This window comes from Erithacus rubecula, assembly GCF_903797595.1.
Source record: "Erithacus rubecula genome assembly, chromosome: 5".
In the NCBI taxonomy this organism is placed as follows: domain Eukaryota; kingdom Metazoa; phylum Chordata; class Aves; order Passeriformes; family Muscicapidae; genus Erithacus; species Erithacus rubecula.
This window is the reverse complement of record NC_136687.1, coordinates 42939625-42955466: the sequence shown is the minus strand read 5'-3', so window position 1 is coordinate 42955466 and position 15842 is coordinate 42939625. Positions and strand designations below refer to the sequence as shown.

Genomic DNA, 15842 nt, shown 5'->3' with positions numbered 1-15842 from the left:
CATCAGGATGACTGAGTTGAGCTTCAGTCACTGTACAGGACCATTCCCAGAATCACACCGTGTGCCAGAGAGCACTGTCCAAAAGCTTCTTGAATTCTGTCAGGCTTGGTGCTGCAACCCCTTCCCTGGGGAACCTGTTCCAGTGCCTGACCACCCTCTGGGTGAAGAACTTTTTCTTGATATGTAACCTAGGCCTTCCCTAAATAAGCTGTATTCCATTTCCTTGAGTCCTGTCAGCAGAGGGAAGAGATCAGTACTTGCCCCTCCTCTTTCATGTGGATGTTGAAGGCGACAAAGAGGTCTCCCTCTCTCCTCCAGGCTGAACAGACCCAAGAGATCTCCAACACTCTTCAACACATCTTCCTCTCAAGGCCCTTCACAGTTCTTTGGACACTAACAGCTCCATGTCTTTTTTAGGTTGTAGCACCCAGAACTGCCTCCAGCACTCGAGGTGAGGCCGCCCCAGTGCAGAACTGAGCTGGACGAGCCCCTCCCTTTCCCTGGCTGTGCCTAATGCGCCCAGGACAGGGTTCGGCCTCCTGGCTGCCAGGCACAATGACTCACATTGCTATTCACCAGGACCACCAGCTCCCTTTCCACAGCACTGCTCTCCAGCATCTCATTCCCCAGTCTATATACACCACAAGGGTTGCCCAGGTGCAGAACCGGCACTGGCCCCTATTACACCTCATAGTCGCAGCGTTGCCCGCAAGAGTAGAAGCTGGACAATGATAAAATCAAAGCGCACGGGTCCAGCGGCGGCTCCAAGCAAGGCGGGGGGAGGGGCCGGAAAGGGTGGGGCTGCCGGAAGGGTACGAGCGCCCGCTGGGGGCGGGGCCCCGTTCGTCAGTTCCGCTTCCGGCGCAGCGCCGCTCCCGCGACGTGTGTCTAGTCCCGGTGCCAAGATGGCGGCGGCCGCCGGGACGGCAGCGGTGGCGGGGTTGTGGAGCGAAGTGAATCGCTGCGGCCAAAACGGCGATTTCGCCCGCGCACTCAAGTCCGTCAATAAAAGTGAGTACGGCGACAGTGCCGGTCCCCGCCCCGCGGCTCTGTGGTCTCTATCGGGGCTCGTTGGCCTTGTGAAGGGGCGGTGTGGCGGGGAGCGGGTGGTGTCCGTCCGTAGGTTTGGTGCTGCGAGCAGGGCTGTGGGCAAAGGCTCCGGGGATTTTACTGTGTTGGGGTAGAGGGAAGAGGGGCACCCGGGGCCCAGGCTCCGCTGCAGTACCGCGACCATCGGGTGCTTGTGTTGCATCACGCATCCTTTTTTTGTGGGTCAAGCCTTCGGAGTTACTTGTAGGTTTTCCTTCTGTTTTGATCTTGGGAGGAAGGAGGGCTTTTCCTCCGGGAACTGCAGGAGTGCTGTTCTGCATATGGACTGACTCGGGAGCAGTAACTTCCTCGAAACGGAGAGGTCACGATGAGATGTGTTGTTTTGGTGATTTGGCACCCAAAACGGAATTGCCCTATAAGGCACGTTGTGGTTAAAAGTTTTGTCTTTGCTGGTGATATGCAGTAGGGATTAATCTCCTATCCTGGAAAAGCTAGCATCCGTGGAAAAAATCAAATAGCAAATCCCATGCCTCTCTTCTAGTTTTCCTCACTGTCATCTACTAGCAGAAAGTTTTAGCATGTAAAGTGACGCTCTGACAAGAGCCACACTGTTCTTCTATACTAGCTGTTTTCATTCCTGAGTATCCTTTATGTGGCACTGGGGCCTTGACACTGTGTTCTCTGCTTGGAAGTGAAATGCCAAGGAACGGTTTGCCCAGGTGTGTATAGCCCCTTTGGTTCAGCTCTTCCAGACATGTTAGCACAGTGCATGTTTCTGGATTTATGCTGGATTCTTTTATCCTGATGGGGTTTGTTTCATGATCTGAGCCAAAGCAAGCCTTGCCAGGATGCTTTAAGTTGATGTGATAACTCTTTAGGATGGATTTTTGCAGCTGTAACAAAATTAGTCTCTTACAAAGCCTGAATGTATTTGATTATGAGTTAGATTGTTGTGTTGAAACTAGTTTCTCCTCCAGTATTGCAGATCAACAAAGATGATGTGACTGCACTTCATTGTAAAGTAGTGTGTCTTATCCAGAATGGGAACTTCAAGGAAGCCCTTGGTGTAATCAATACCCACACTAAAGTGTTAACCAGGTGAGTTGTGTCTTGCTGTGCTCTACAAAATATGACATTCCTAAGTCTTTGAGAAGCTGCTGCAGCCTCAGTGGAGGGGCCTAATAAGGCAACAAAATAAAGGCCAGAATATGCTGAAAGACATTGGGGTTGGTCTTCTCAGTGACGTATTTGTGGGAGGAGGTGAGACAAGGTCTGGTTGAGTTTGAAGTAGTCTAATGTCTTGCTGTTACTGTTGACGGGTTTGTCCCTAACCAAGTTTTCAGCTACCTTCACATGCTAATTCTGCTTGTAGATGTGGCTGAGTAGCATGGCTGCTACAAGGGAAGGGGACTCCAGGAAGGAAGTGAGAAGGGATAAACTTTGGTTGGTAGCAGCAAGCTGTTGGGTTTGCTTGGCTGTCTGACCATACAGATCCTTGCGGTCCATTGCTTTGCCAGCTTGAAGGAACTGCCTCAGCTTTTGGGGTGGTGCAGGTCCTTTGTGCATCCTCTCAAAACCAGGACCTTGGAGACAAATTGTGTTTGAGAACAAGTCAAGCTTCCCATTTGTCTCCGTAAGATTTTAATTTTGTTTCTCATAAGTATGCTCTTTGTGCAATGACAAGGATAAAAAGTGCTACCCAAGAACTGGCTGCCAGCAAAATTTTTGTATTCCAGATACTGTTCTTATTAAGGAACTTCCCAGAAAGGTGTTTTGAAGTTATCAGTGTGATGAAACATACCTTTGTTTTTATTTACATCTGAATAACATGTAATTACCCTTTTCACCAATTCCTTCTTTCCTGGGACAAAAGGTGCTTAATTCAAGTTTTATTGCTTATTATTTTATTATGTAGGAAGGAGAAGGAACTTTTTTTAATTCATCTGGTTTCAGAGTTCTTCCTATAACTTCTTTCAGCTCATTCTACTGTGTGTCTGTTTCTATGTCCTGTAGAGCAAGGAAAGTGGTGGTTCTTGGTCTATCTTGAAGTTTTCCTATCCTGCTCTGAGGCTGCTTTGCTTTAATTCTAAATGCCATTAATTTTCAAACTTCCTTAATACTCAGTTGAACTGAGTTAATTTTAAATAGGCAAAGTAAAGCTGACAATAAGTGGCCCCAGGCATGAACTAAAGAAATTGCTGATTAATTTTTCTTTGGCTTAAGTGGTAACTCAGAGAGTAAGTGGAACATAGCATTCAAGGCTCTGCTTCTTTGAGAATGCTTCCCTCCTAGTGTGAGCTTGCTTTGAAGCCAGTTTTATGTTGGTAAAAGCAAACTCTTTTGCTACAGTTCTGCTGCAATGATATTTCAAAATAGGTTAATGTTACCTTTGTCTTGATGTTGGCCTGTTGGACTGTGTTTTATACTTCGCCCCCCCTCCATCATGAGTCGATTGTATTTAAAAGTTTGCTGTAACAATATTTCATTGCAATGTAATGCCTTCTTAAGAAAATGTTAGGGAATGAAGTTTGCTGTTGTTTTACCTTTTAAGCATTTGATTAGCATAATTTTTAGGCGGCCTGGAGCAAAGAGGATTTGGAATACAATGTGTGTGGAAATGCCATTAAAAAGGAACCTTTTTTTTTTGGATGAAATTTTGTTATGCTTTCTCTGTTGAATGCCGAGTAGATAGAAGATACTTTCAGTGCTCAAGAGATACATAATTCAGTAATCTGGGATCACATATTTGGGTTTTTGGTATGTAGGAGTCTCACTAATTAGGGCTGGTTATACGTCAGTGAATGCTGTTGAGTGGAAACTGTAGTGCATGCTGTCAGCATTTGTCTGTCCTTGCAGTGATGTTATTGCCTTTGAGAAGGCCTACTGTGAATACCGGTTGAACCGTATTGAAAGTGCTCTCAAGACCATTCAGAGTGCCAGTCAGCAGACAGACAAACTGAAGGAGCTTTATGGACAAGTGGTAATTACAAGCTTTTCTTCTTCATGGGAGTTTCATATACTAGATGCCTTGTCCCTCCTCTAATGGGGGGCAGGTATGGGGACAGAATTTCCTTCTCTGGCTCGAAGGTAAGGACAGGTGTGTTTCCAACTGCTCAAACTTCAGTGGAGCTTCAGTTGTCTATTTCTGGCAGCAGAGTCATCATCTTATTCCCACTGAACCAAAGCAATACATTTGTGACTTCCACTCCCTTCCTGAGTCTGGCCTGGTATTAGCCATCTGGTTGAGGAAGAATGAGAACTAGTGGGACTTGTTTGTGGTTCAGCCATCTGTTTGCATTAGATACCTGTTCAGGAATGGTTTGTGGGACCTGACATCTTAGGCATTAAAAGTGATGCAGAAAAGACATTATGCTTTTTCTTCTCTTTTTTTTTTTTTCTTGGTTGATCAGAACAGTTTTGTGAACAATTCACTATCTTCTCTCAGCTGCATGAAAGACCATTATTTAATTTCTATTTTAGAGAAGCAATCTAATTTGGAAGAAGGCTGTTTTAGGACAAAACTGAGTAAACTAATGCATTTAAAGAAGCTGTTTTAGGAGTAAAAACTGTGTCATTTTGGTGCAGGTATCTGGTGTCATTGCTTGAGTCCTTGTAAGTGTAGTCTATATAGTTTGCCCTTAAAAGTAGATGCAAATGTTAGTAATGTTCAGCTAGAAAACATAAGATGCTCTGCTGCCCTCAGTCCATGGGGAGGGAGGAAGGAGGCTACAGTTACCAGCATGCACAGAAAAATACTGTTCTGAGGGCTAATCTCTTTCCTTTCTCAGTTGTACAGACTGGAGCGTTATGACGATTGTCTGGCTGCATACAGGGATCTTATCCGCAACTCCCAGGATGAGTATGAGGAGGAGAGAAAAACCAACCTCTCTGCTGTTGTGGCAGCACAAAGCACATGGGAGAAGGTGGTGCCAGTAAGTGAGTATGTGTGTCTATGGGTGTAAGAGTGAGAGCCAAGGAATAAAGAATACAGGTTGTATTGGAATTGTAGATACTGAATGGGTTAGAAATATGTTCCTGTCTCATAAAGATTTCTGAGTGTGTTGAAGATCACCAAGTGATTTTCCCTGTATGGAGAAATAAATGTTTCTCTCTCATTACTCTCTTGCCCAGGGTTAAAGCTAGTTGCTCTGATCACCAAGCCATGCTTGGGAATATTTTTGTTAATGAGCAGTAAAGATTGTAATGTTCACATTTGTTTAGAAATCCTTGTCCTTGGAGGTGTACACAGCATGTTCAGCTTTCTGTTCAGTGCTGAAGATCCACTTTCTAATTCGCTAGAGCAGCAGCTCTTACTTGCCGTCTTGCACCAGCCTAAGTAGTTCCCAGGTTCAGGTCGGAGTTTCTTTGCTGTCTTGTCAGTTGCCTCTAACTTTGTGTAGTGAGTGGGAAGATCCTTTGTGCTGCAACTTACTTGCCAGGTGTTAAATTTAACAGGTGCCCTGCTAAATTTGCTTCTTAGATTTATTTTTCAAGGATTCATTGGAAAATACAGGAAAACTTTGGTTTGTGTCTGTTGCCTGTTAAATCTGTACAGATCAGTTGGTGTTTATGCAATGTTATATTTGTTTTTCATGCTAGGAGGATTTAGGCCTTCGAGAAGCTACCTATGAGCTGTGTTATAACAGTGCATGTGCATTGATTGGGCAAGGAAAGCTAAATGAAGCAATGAAAAAATTACAAAAAGCAGAAGGTAAGAGCCTGGTGAGGTGAGAGGAAAGCTTTGTGTGGTATAAGTAGTTATTCGCTCTCCGTAGACACAAATCAGAGGAAAAGAGGTTTTGAGAATTTAAAGACTGACCAGCAGCAGGATTTGATGCAGAATCTTTTTGGTAAAGAATTCCTCTGCAACTCTTTTCCAGAGCCATGCAGCATGTACCACTTCCTGTCTCTTCTACAGCCCCCTGATTTGTATTCAATAACTTTGTGTATTTTTATGAAGCAGAAAGTAGATGTGAGATGCATCATCTATTCTAACTCCTGATTTTGTTAGTATGAGTATGTATTTAAAGACATGCTGTAAGACTTCAAAATACTTCATGCTATGAATTAGTATTAGCTAGTAAATGAGCTTTTTAGCAAAGAGGATTTTTTTTTTTATGGAGTGAAATGGGGATTTTTTGTGTTTAAAAAGAAGAACTGGGGAGAGGACTAGGAAGGACTAGTTTCTGTCTGATCTAATTGCTCTTGCAGATAAATAGGTCAGTTCTGTCCCAGTTTTGATGAAGAAAAAAACCTGTCCCATACAAGTGATAAGCATGTGTAATTTGAGCGTGTGTCCTTTGATAGTAGTCATTTGGAGAGCAAACAAGTGATGTTCTGGTGAAGGATGAGAAAGTTAAGAAGTGACTAGTATGGGTACTGAAAACTAACAGAATTGCTGCTCTGTAAAGGGTGTTGTAAGCTGAATATTGCAGGCTTGCAGCACTTAACTCCCAAGACCAGTAAGCAGTTCCAGCTGAGAGATCTGTATGGGAAAGATCAGAAGCTAGGTCTAAGGAAGTTTGCTCAGGAGAGAAAATGAGTGTCTGGGAGGGACAGTCTCTTCTGTGCCTTTAATATTTCTTCTGCATCTCACAGTCTACTCTCTCATGCTTAGTCCCATCCATTATCAGGGTGGTAGTCTGCTGTGCCCTTGTAGTTTTGCAGAAGCTTCAGGGATACATGAAAAAATTGTATGTTTCCTCATGCTTGTTGCCTGATTTTTCCCCCTAAAGCCTTCTAAACTGTGTTTTTCAAATTGTTTTTCCTTGTAGAGCTGTGCCGCCAGTCGCTGTCAGAAGACTCTGTAAGTTCCTGATGTTGTCCTGTTGCTTTGCAGCAGCGGGTGCAGTCACGAAGTGCAGAGAGCCAGAGGAGAGCCAGGGCTGTTCTGCTAGTACCAGCTTTTGAGGCTGGGGCAGCCATCATGGCCATTGCAGGAGAGCAGCTGACACTGCAGGCTGTTTGTTGCTGTGTTCCTTGCATAGTTGCCTGTTCTGGTGCAAGTAGAAGGGTACAGGTTGTCTGAAACCTCCCTGTGACCTATTCCTGCTAGGGATGAACATACTGAGTGAGCGGTGACAAACGGAATTTGTAACCAATCACTGCAGAGGGGCAGATTGAATGTACAAGTTAAGGTAATCTTCAGATTCTAGCTGGAGTAGGTGAAGCTTTCTTTTCACCTAGTTTAACTCAGATATGCTTCTCTTTGTGCTGTGGATACAGCCTTCACCTGTGGTAGCTTGGGTACTTTGCTGCTAATACTACCCAGGAATGCTCACAGATGTTTGCCAGCAGAATTTGAAGCTGGAAGAGAGGTGAGATAGCAGCTTTTTACTTTTGCTTTGATTTTCCTTCAGGATGTGACAGAGGAGGACATTGAGGCTGAACTGGCTATTATTCATGGTCAGATGGCTTATATCATGCAACTGCAGGGCCGTACAGAGGATGCTCTACAGCTCTACAATCAAATAATTAAGTTGAAGTAAGAGGATTTTTTTAAAACAAATGCTCAGCCTTACATCTCTGACAGACTACTGTTCAGTGACAGTATGCTTTCTGCTTTTCTTATCTGCAGGCCAACAGATGTAGGACTCCTTGCTGTCATTGCAAATAATATCATCACAATTAACAAGGTATAGAATTACCTTGCCACTTTCATTGTGGTTACTCAGCTTACTTCTCTGCTTCTGTGGAGAGAAGGGAGATAATCACTAAAGATGTTTTCTTAAACAGTAGTTAAATTGCAGACCCAGGGACCTTTTCTTATTCAAGGAATGTAGTGAAATCTTCTCATGATGTGCAATTTCCCCAGGACCAAAATGTCTTTGATTCAAAGAAAAAGGTGAAGTTGACTAATGCAGAAGGTGTTGAGCATAAACTCTCCAAGAAGCAGCTCCAGGCCATTGAATTCAACAAAGCTTTGCTTGCAATGTACACTAACCAGGTAGGGGAAACTGATCTACAGTAAGTAGCTACGGATTAAATCCGCAGGAGTTTGACTGGGCAAAAATAGAGATGCCACTGTTGTGTGTCAGAAGATAGAACCTCTTGGTTTAGGCACATAAATGAGCAGGAAAATAAAATCATCCCTAAAAGCACAACTGTTTGTTTAGTGACTTGGATATTGGTGCAGGGAGGATGGTGTGGAGATAACTAGAAAACAAAAGGGATGTGGGGGTTCTTAGATGTATTTGAAGGGCCACTGAGCAGACTTCCTGGTTTTTTGTACTCATTTCAGGGGAGTCACCACTAGTACGTCTTCTTATATACTGTTGGTTTCTTAGCCATGTGTAAGGTGCTTACAATGAGAAAAGTGTGTTCTCTCATTCCACTCCAGGCAGATCAGTGCCGCAAGCTGTCAGCAAGCCTGCAGTCCCAGAGCCCTGAGCATTTGCTCCCTGTGCTTATACAGGCAGCCCAGCTGTGTCGTGAGAAGCAGCATGCAAAGGCCGTAGTGCTTCTGCAGGTAGATAAGAGAAAGTTGGCCAAGTGCCATTTAAACTTGTACTTTGTGTTCTCCTGTGCTGTTTTCCCTTTGTTTAATTTGGTTTAAATTTCCAGGGCTATCTGACTCCTTATTTTGTTTGGTTTAATGCTGCTGGAAAGCTTTCCACCCAATTGAATAATTCTGCATTTAAAGGGGAATAGTTCCCTTTCACCTCTGATTTTTATGCTTAGGTAGCTGTAGTAGACTTCTAGGGTAAGAGATGGGCTTTGCTGCGCTGCTTAGAAGCAGTTTCCAACAGCCTTCTTGGGAAAGAATGAGTGGCCTGGGACAGAAATCTGAAAGGGCACACTTGGAGGTCCTTCTCTGCTGTGTGCTGAAGCCTGCCTGTGCTGGAAAGCTTCCTTTGGCTGTTGCCAGCTTGCTGTGACTCAGCATGACATATGATTCACCAAAGCAGCAGCCTGCTTCCCACACACAAGTTTAATTGTTGTTTCTTCTGATTCTCAGGACTTTGCAGAACAGCACCCTGCCAATGCAGCTGAGATCAAGCTGACGATGGCCCAGCTAAAAATTGCTCAAGGTATCTAGTCCTCCTTTGGGAAGTGTCTGCACATGACAATGGTACAAGGGGTAAGAAAACCAGACTTCAGGGCAATCTTTGCTGCAGTCACTGTTGTGACAGGAATGCAGAGCAGAGATACTTTCAGTCAGGTAATATATATATTTTGCTATGGCAGAATAATGCTGATAACTTAATATTTGGATATATAGGCTCCACAGATTGCTGGCAGAAGTGCCCACAGTCTCTGTGAATAATAGGGCTGAATCTCTTCTGGGGAGGATTTTGAGAGTAATGTGAGGCTCCATAATGGTACCATTCCTGTGTGCAGTCAGGCAGCATAGACTTGAGCCTGACGAGAACTCCCTGATAGCCAAAATCCTTGAATTCTGTACCTTTGCAGGATGTGGCAAGAGCAGAAAGATCCATTTTATTGAGGCCTGTCCTGAATTCCTAGAATAGGAAAGATGTTGTGAGAAGGGGAATTGTTCTGTCCCCATTGTTTGCCTTTGGCTCAAAGTTCACTGGTGGGATCAGGTGTTGTGGTTCCATTCAGAGTGTGTTCTTCCTTGTTTCTCTTCTAGGCAGTGTCACCAAAGCCTGCATGATCCTGAGGAGCATAGAAGAACTGCAGCACAAGCCTGGTATGGTAAGCAAAACTGCATCTACACTGTGTAAAGTTTTTCCCTTGAAGGAGACCTTTGCACTGCCTGCTCCTTTTTGCCTCTTCCCCATGGTTTCCTCTTGGCTTGAGTGTCTGCAAAGATTCTGAGCCCATCTTCCTTGTCTTGGACAAAGGTGGTATTATTATAACTTGCTTCAGGTAGCCTGAACATACCACAGAAGTACTCTGCCTGTCAGAGGGATGCTCTTTGCCTATGTTCCCACTCCCTGGTAGGTAATCTCTCAGTCCTTGCATGTTGCATAACTCAGTCCTGACTCTCAGTCCTGCATTTACTTGCATAACATGACTGGAGCAACTGCTGGTTGCTGGTATGTACTGTTGGGATGTTTAAGAAGCAGCGTTTGGACAACAGGCCTTAGGAGGAAACTGCTGTGTTCCATCCCTGCAGCATCAGCCTGGTCTGCATGCTTATTCACATCTGGTATTCAGAAATGCTTGATGTAAATGCTCATATGTTCAGCATAAGGATAAGGGGCTCAAAGTTGTGGACCTGTTCCAATTGTAAGTGTGAATGATCAAAATAATTTATAGGGGCTGTCAACAATAACAGCTCCTTGCCCTGTGTCACCTCTACTTGTGACTGGGATATTGACAATGGATGGTATCCTTATAATCTCTTCAGTGCTGATTTCTTTTTTCAAGGCTCTTGGCATAGAAAATGGGGGGAGAAAAAGGTTTTTGAATGAAACTGAGTCCTGTGATAAGCAAATAAAGTGCTAGGACATGAAGAGTCCTTTTGTGAATGCAATTTTAGGCTTGTGCTGTAGGAAAAAGATGATGGGGAGTTCCTTTGGGAGTGACTTGGGTAGGAGGATCTGACCTGGGTATTCGGCCAGTTACCACAGCTGTTTTTTAGGGACAGCAGAAAGCTCACACTGACTCTGCTTTTGGGAAATCCATCATTAAACTGCTGAGACTCTGGCTATAGACAATTTGCATTAAGATCTGCTATATACTGCTCTTGAATGTTTGCAGGTGTCTGCATTGGTGACAATGTACAGTCACGAAGAGGATATTGACAGTGCAATTGAAGTCTTCACACAGGCTATCCAGTGGTATCAGCAGCACCAGGCAAGTCAGGCCAGAGGTGCAAGAATCTGTCCTGGATTTTCTAACTCATCCAATTCAGCTTTTTCTGTTGATGTGTAGCCCCAGCAGTTATCCAGTTGGGGGTTTGGAGACATGTGAGCTCCTGTTTTGTGAGCATTTATCAATAATATATTATTTTAGATGTTACAAATAGGGAGCAGCAGCTCCTGTCAGATTAGGAGAGTGGCATCAATGGATGCCTAAATGTAGCAATCAGGACTTCTCCCTGATGGAAAAACATGGTGAAGTAGCAAGTTGCCTTGTCCCTTGTTTTTCTGCCTGACTTCCCAGAGTGCATAGGTGGTCTGCTTTCTGCATAATAGGATGTTAGCTCAGTTCTCCTTGGCCAACCCAAGGGGCATTAAAGCCAGCTAGAGCTGGGCTCCATGCTGTGATAATAAGGAACTAATCATGGCTGCTGTGTCTTTCAGCCAAAGTCTCCTGTCCATTTGTCTCTGATAAGGGAAGCTGCCAACTTCAAACTAAAGCATGGCAGGAAGAAGGAAGCAATCAGCGACTTGGAGGAGCTCTGGAAGTGAGTTGGGTGGTTGCTGAGCAGCAGGTCTCCACCCAGAGTCCTCTGCAAGCTGTCTGGTGGCAGGCAGTGTCTGACAATTTTGATTGACTAGTAGCTGTCCTTTAGAGTTGCTTTTGCACAGGGGCTTCAATCCAAATCTGTATTTTGGAAGAAGGGGAGATATTTCATTTGATCTGTAATTGATGTTCACTTGAAAACCTGATAGACTTATCCCAGAAGCCTGTTGTGTGCAGTGACCATTGCTTTGGGGACTGGAATGCAGTTTTTTCTAGTGCTACATAAACATGGATGTCTAGGTCTTAGTTTCTGTTGTGCATTTAATGGGATCTTTTATTGGGGGGAGTGTTAGCTTGCCTTTGCTACTGGGTTTTTCCTCTTCTATTGCCTGCTTCATGATACTGTGAAGTTGTCTGCACCTCCCTTTATCCACACCAGTGGTGTTGGGTGCTATGCTCTGGAGAAGACCACATCCTAACATGTCTGTCCCCACAGATAGCAATTGTGCTGCAGCAGCAAGCACTGTGTGGTGTTATCAGTCTTTGGGATGAGTAACATCGGTAACAAAATTTTTCTGTTTTGTTTCGGACTTTTTTTTTTTCCCTCTACAAAGGCAAAACCCAAAAGATGTGCATACTCTGGCACAGCTCATCTCTGCCTATTCCCTCGTTGACCCTGAAAAAGCTAAAGTGTATCCTTTTAATGGTGGTGAAAGAGGTGTTTGGGTATTACTTCCTTGTATTTTAAGCTGGGTGGGGACTTCAGACCCACTCTTACTGGAAAAAAGGCAAGGAACTTCCCTGGAACAGCTACATATTCAGGTCAAGCTGTCTGGAGTTACAGTATTTCTCTAATTGGCTTCATTACTGTGATCTTAGGACCTTTTTATCTTTGGTCTTCCTCTCTTTGAGAATTAATAAGACAAGGTTGAACCAAAAATAAGAGCACGTCCGTCTTTTCTGTCAGAATCTTAAACCTGTGGTAATAATGCAGGACTGATATAATATGGCTAAGCTCTTGCTTACGCAAAATCTGGTTTACATACTGCTTTTGTCACCTGAGCTACTTTCACAGGAAGTTGTTCCCTGTGTCCCCATATTATTAGAGGAAAAAAATGAAGCAGATGGCAATTAAGCAGCTCATTCCAGCTTGTGTAAGAAGCTAGTGAGAGAGATGGAAATAGGCCCATAAGCCTGGCTGGTGTCTGCATTGCTAACAGACAGAATTTATTCAAGCTGAGGTTTCCTCTTGCTGTCTGGAAGAACATGGGTGTTTATGCTTGCTGGTTTGCATCCCTGAGCTCTTCCCTTGCAGTCTTAGCAAACACTTGCCTTCCTCAGACACCATGTCACTGAAAGTGGATGTTGATGCACTGGAGAACTCCCATGGAGCAACCTATGTTCGGAAGAAAGCTGGCAAGCTCACTGGAGACAACCAGCAGAAGGAGCAAGGGTAAAGCAGACTGCTAAATGTTTTATTTCATTTTATTGCCATAGCTCTGGTGCATCCTTCTTTGGGGTGGTTCAAGAACCACACCTGGTATGGTGAAGGAATAGCTGTAGAAGGCAGGTTAGTGGAAAAGGAGCCTGTCCTTTAACTGCAAGTAGCTTTATACAGCAGCAGACAGCAGCAGAAGTTCTTAAAGAGATGGGAATGGTTTAGCTTCTTAGAGTTAGTTTTAATTGACTTGTCTGCTCTGTCTCTGCTATATCACAGTGTGTTGTTTTCCTTTCAGACAAGGGGAAGTGAAGAAAAAGAAGAAGAAAAAGAAGGGTAAGTTGTGTTTTCTAGCTGTTGCCACAGCACAGCTCCAGAGAGCTCTCCAGATTCTTTCTTCAAATAGCCAGCCTCCAGGTCCCTAGGAGCTAGAGCCCTTTACTAGGACTGGGTCTCTGGGAGCCTGGATAGCTTGTTTGGTTGGGGCATTTTTTCCTCAGAAGCAAGAGCAACAGAGAAACACCTTGATAGGATGATGTAGTTGCTGGTTGCGCTGCCCAGCTACTGACATCCCATGCGTGTCCCTTGGTGATGCCTCTAGTGTGTTGACCCCAGTCTCATTTCCTGGCACTGGATGTTCTGCAGGAAAGCTGCCAAAGAACTATGACCCCAAGGTGACTCCCGACCCTGAGCGGTGGCTTCCAATGCGAGAGCGGTCCTACTACCGTGGACGGAAAAAGGGCAAGAAGAAGGATCAGGTTGGCAAGGGGACTCAGGGTTCAACCACAACTGGCTCCTCTGAACTGTAAGTACCTGGTTTGTAAAGATTGATGCAGGGATTCATTCCTGGGCAGCTGGGAGGGCTGTGTGTGTGCTGCTCTGCTGTAGCTTTGTCACCGCATCAGCCGTGATAGCACGTGACATTTTTGCTGCTGGAATCTGCTAATAGCTGCTCTCCCTGGAGATCCATATAGGTTCCTGAAAACCAATATGATAGAATAGGCATGATTCAAGGTGCAAATAAAATTCTCATAGTCTTTTAATGCACTTTTCTTTTGGCAATGAGATGAATTTTGCATGACTTCTCTTGAGCAATTTGCTTTCAACCGTTTTGGCAGCTGCAGAAGCATTAGCATGATTTGAGAAAACACTGTACTTTATTCTAAGCTGACACTGATTACTTGAGCTGGAACGAGAATTACCATTATGTATGAAGGCTGACAGCAAGGTGGTGTCTTACTGGCATCTGAGAGGAAGGAGGCTGGGTTTGCACTGCCTAGGAGTGGGACCTGAAAGGCTTCTTGTGTGTTGCATGAGCTGTCACATATCTATTCAAAAGTTAGCCTTGCTTTCATTGTCAGGGCCTTACACCATCTAGTGAACATCAGTTAGGAGGTGATTGCTGCCCTTTGAGAGGATGTTCTCATCCTCCGCGAGCTCTTTCTGCATTTTGAAACCTATGTAAGATGTCCTCGCATGGGTGCCCTCATAATGCTAGCTACCTAATGGGGCTGTTGCAGCTTTTCACTGTCAGCTTCCTGCATTAGTACCATATAACCACATCTTGCAGGTGGTTATAAACCCACATGGTGTCTTTTTCTCTTGTCCTCCTGCAGGGATGCCAGTAGAACTGCCAGCAGCCCACCTACCTCCCCTCGGCCTGGCAGCGGGGCAGCTGTATCGGCTACAAGTAACGTCATCCCTCCCAGGCACCAAAAACCTGCGGGTGCTCCAGCCACCAAGAAGAAACAGCAGCAGAAAAAGAAGAAAGGAGCTAAAGGAGGGTGGTAAAAAGCAAGATATGTAACCTCCCTCCTTCAGTATATGATGTTGGTTGCAGAATAAAGATCAAAAGCAAGTGCTGATGAAAGACTCTTGCCATCTGGATCTCTGTCCTGCCTGCCTGATCTGGGGGAGATGGGCTGGTATAGATGCCATGATGTGTCTGCTCAGCAAGTTCTCTTCCTCACGTTTGCCTCCACTGTGACTTGGGTTGTTGCCATCAAAGTCAAGCATAGCCCCTAAGAAGAAATCTGTTTCCGTGTTGCCAGACATTTAAGAGATATGGGATAATCAATGGGATAATTTCTTGAAATGTAGTTTCATGCTCCTCTTGCATATATGTCAGTTTAGGCCTTTAGATTTGTCTGTGCATCATGCAGTCACTGTGTTTTATGTCAGTCATTGACCATCAAAAAGCAAAGCCACAAAGTATCTTAGAAAACAACATCTGGGCTTTGTAATACAGGATAAGGGAAGCTGAAGGGGGATAACAAGTCTGTTAGGAAAAAGCATGGTGAAGTGGATGGCAGCAAAATCAGGGTCCTATTTTCTGCAGGCCGGCTGCCTTATTTTAAAAGGGCTTGGCAAAAAAAAAGTGAGCGGAATGTGTGTGGTTGTCTCAAGTGCACTTTATCCTCCTTTGGCCTTGATCCTATTTTTCTACAAGTCTTAGATGCTGGGTTTATGAAAATGGAGTGGTACAGCAGCAGGTCAGCTTAAGTCTGGTGACTGGAGAGGAGCCCAGAACAAAAGAAACTCCAAAGAAACCTTTGCGACTTGTAAGTGCCCACCCTGCTTCTTGGCCCACCCTTCTTGGCCCAATGGTTATTTTTGGTCTGGATCTTTAATACCTTACCGAGGTATTTCTCTGTGTGTGTGCAGGAAGACTGCTGATGGTTCTTGTTGCAGCTTTGCTGACAGTTGTCTCCTTATCTTCTGGTGCACCTACTCGCTGGCAGAGCATGGGAAGCTACAAAAACCCCAAGTGTTAGGATAAAGACATTTATCAACAATGAAAGCAACTGTGTTATCAATATTCTTCCTGTATTAAAGACAAAACACAGCAATATACCATCTACTAGGAAAATTACTAAGAAAACTAATTTCAGGTATGGAGGTGTAAGTTTATGGTTTGCAGCTTGAGGCTTTAGCAAATCCAGCTACTCAGAATGAGGGAGTAAAGCTAAGCAAACAGCATACTAAGTTATACAGAATTATAACTGTGTATCTCATTCTGCTGAAAACTTATTTATGA

At 44.4% G+C, this 15842-nt stretch overlaps 1 protein-coding gene across 1 annotated transcript; it reads left to right on the top strand.

The window, feature by feature from the left end:
- The first annotated feature begins 853 nt into the window (after positions 1 to 853).
- On the top strand, positions 854 to 14677 carry SRP72 (signal recognition particle 72). The gene is made up of 19 exons (XM_079305436.1): positions 854 to 1011; positions 2028 to 2148; positions 3907 to 4030; positions 4839 to 4982; positions 5650 to 5761; positions 6825 to 6856; positions 7410 to 7534; positions 7628 to 7685; positions 7865 to 7996; positions 8390 to 8518; positions 9008 to 9080; positions 9644 to 9708; positions 10720 to 10815; positions 11265 to 11368; positions 11982 to 12059; positions 12683 to 12820; positions 13104 to 13141; positions 13451 to 13610; positions 14422 to 14677. The coding sequence occupies exons 1-19, from the start codon at positions 906 to 908 to the stop codon at positions 14594 to 14596; spliced, it is 2010 nt and encodes a 669-aa protein (XP_079161562.1). The 5' UTR covers positions 854 to 905; the 3' UTR covers positions 14597 to 14677.
- Positions 14678 to 15842: the final 1165 nt, after the last annotated feature.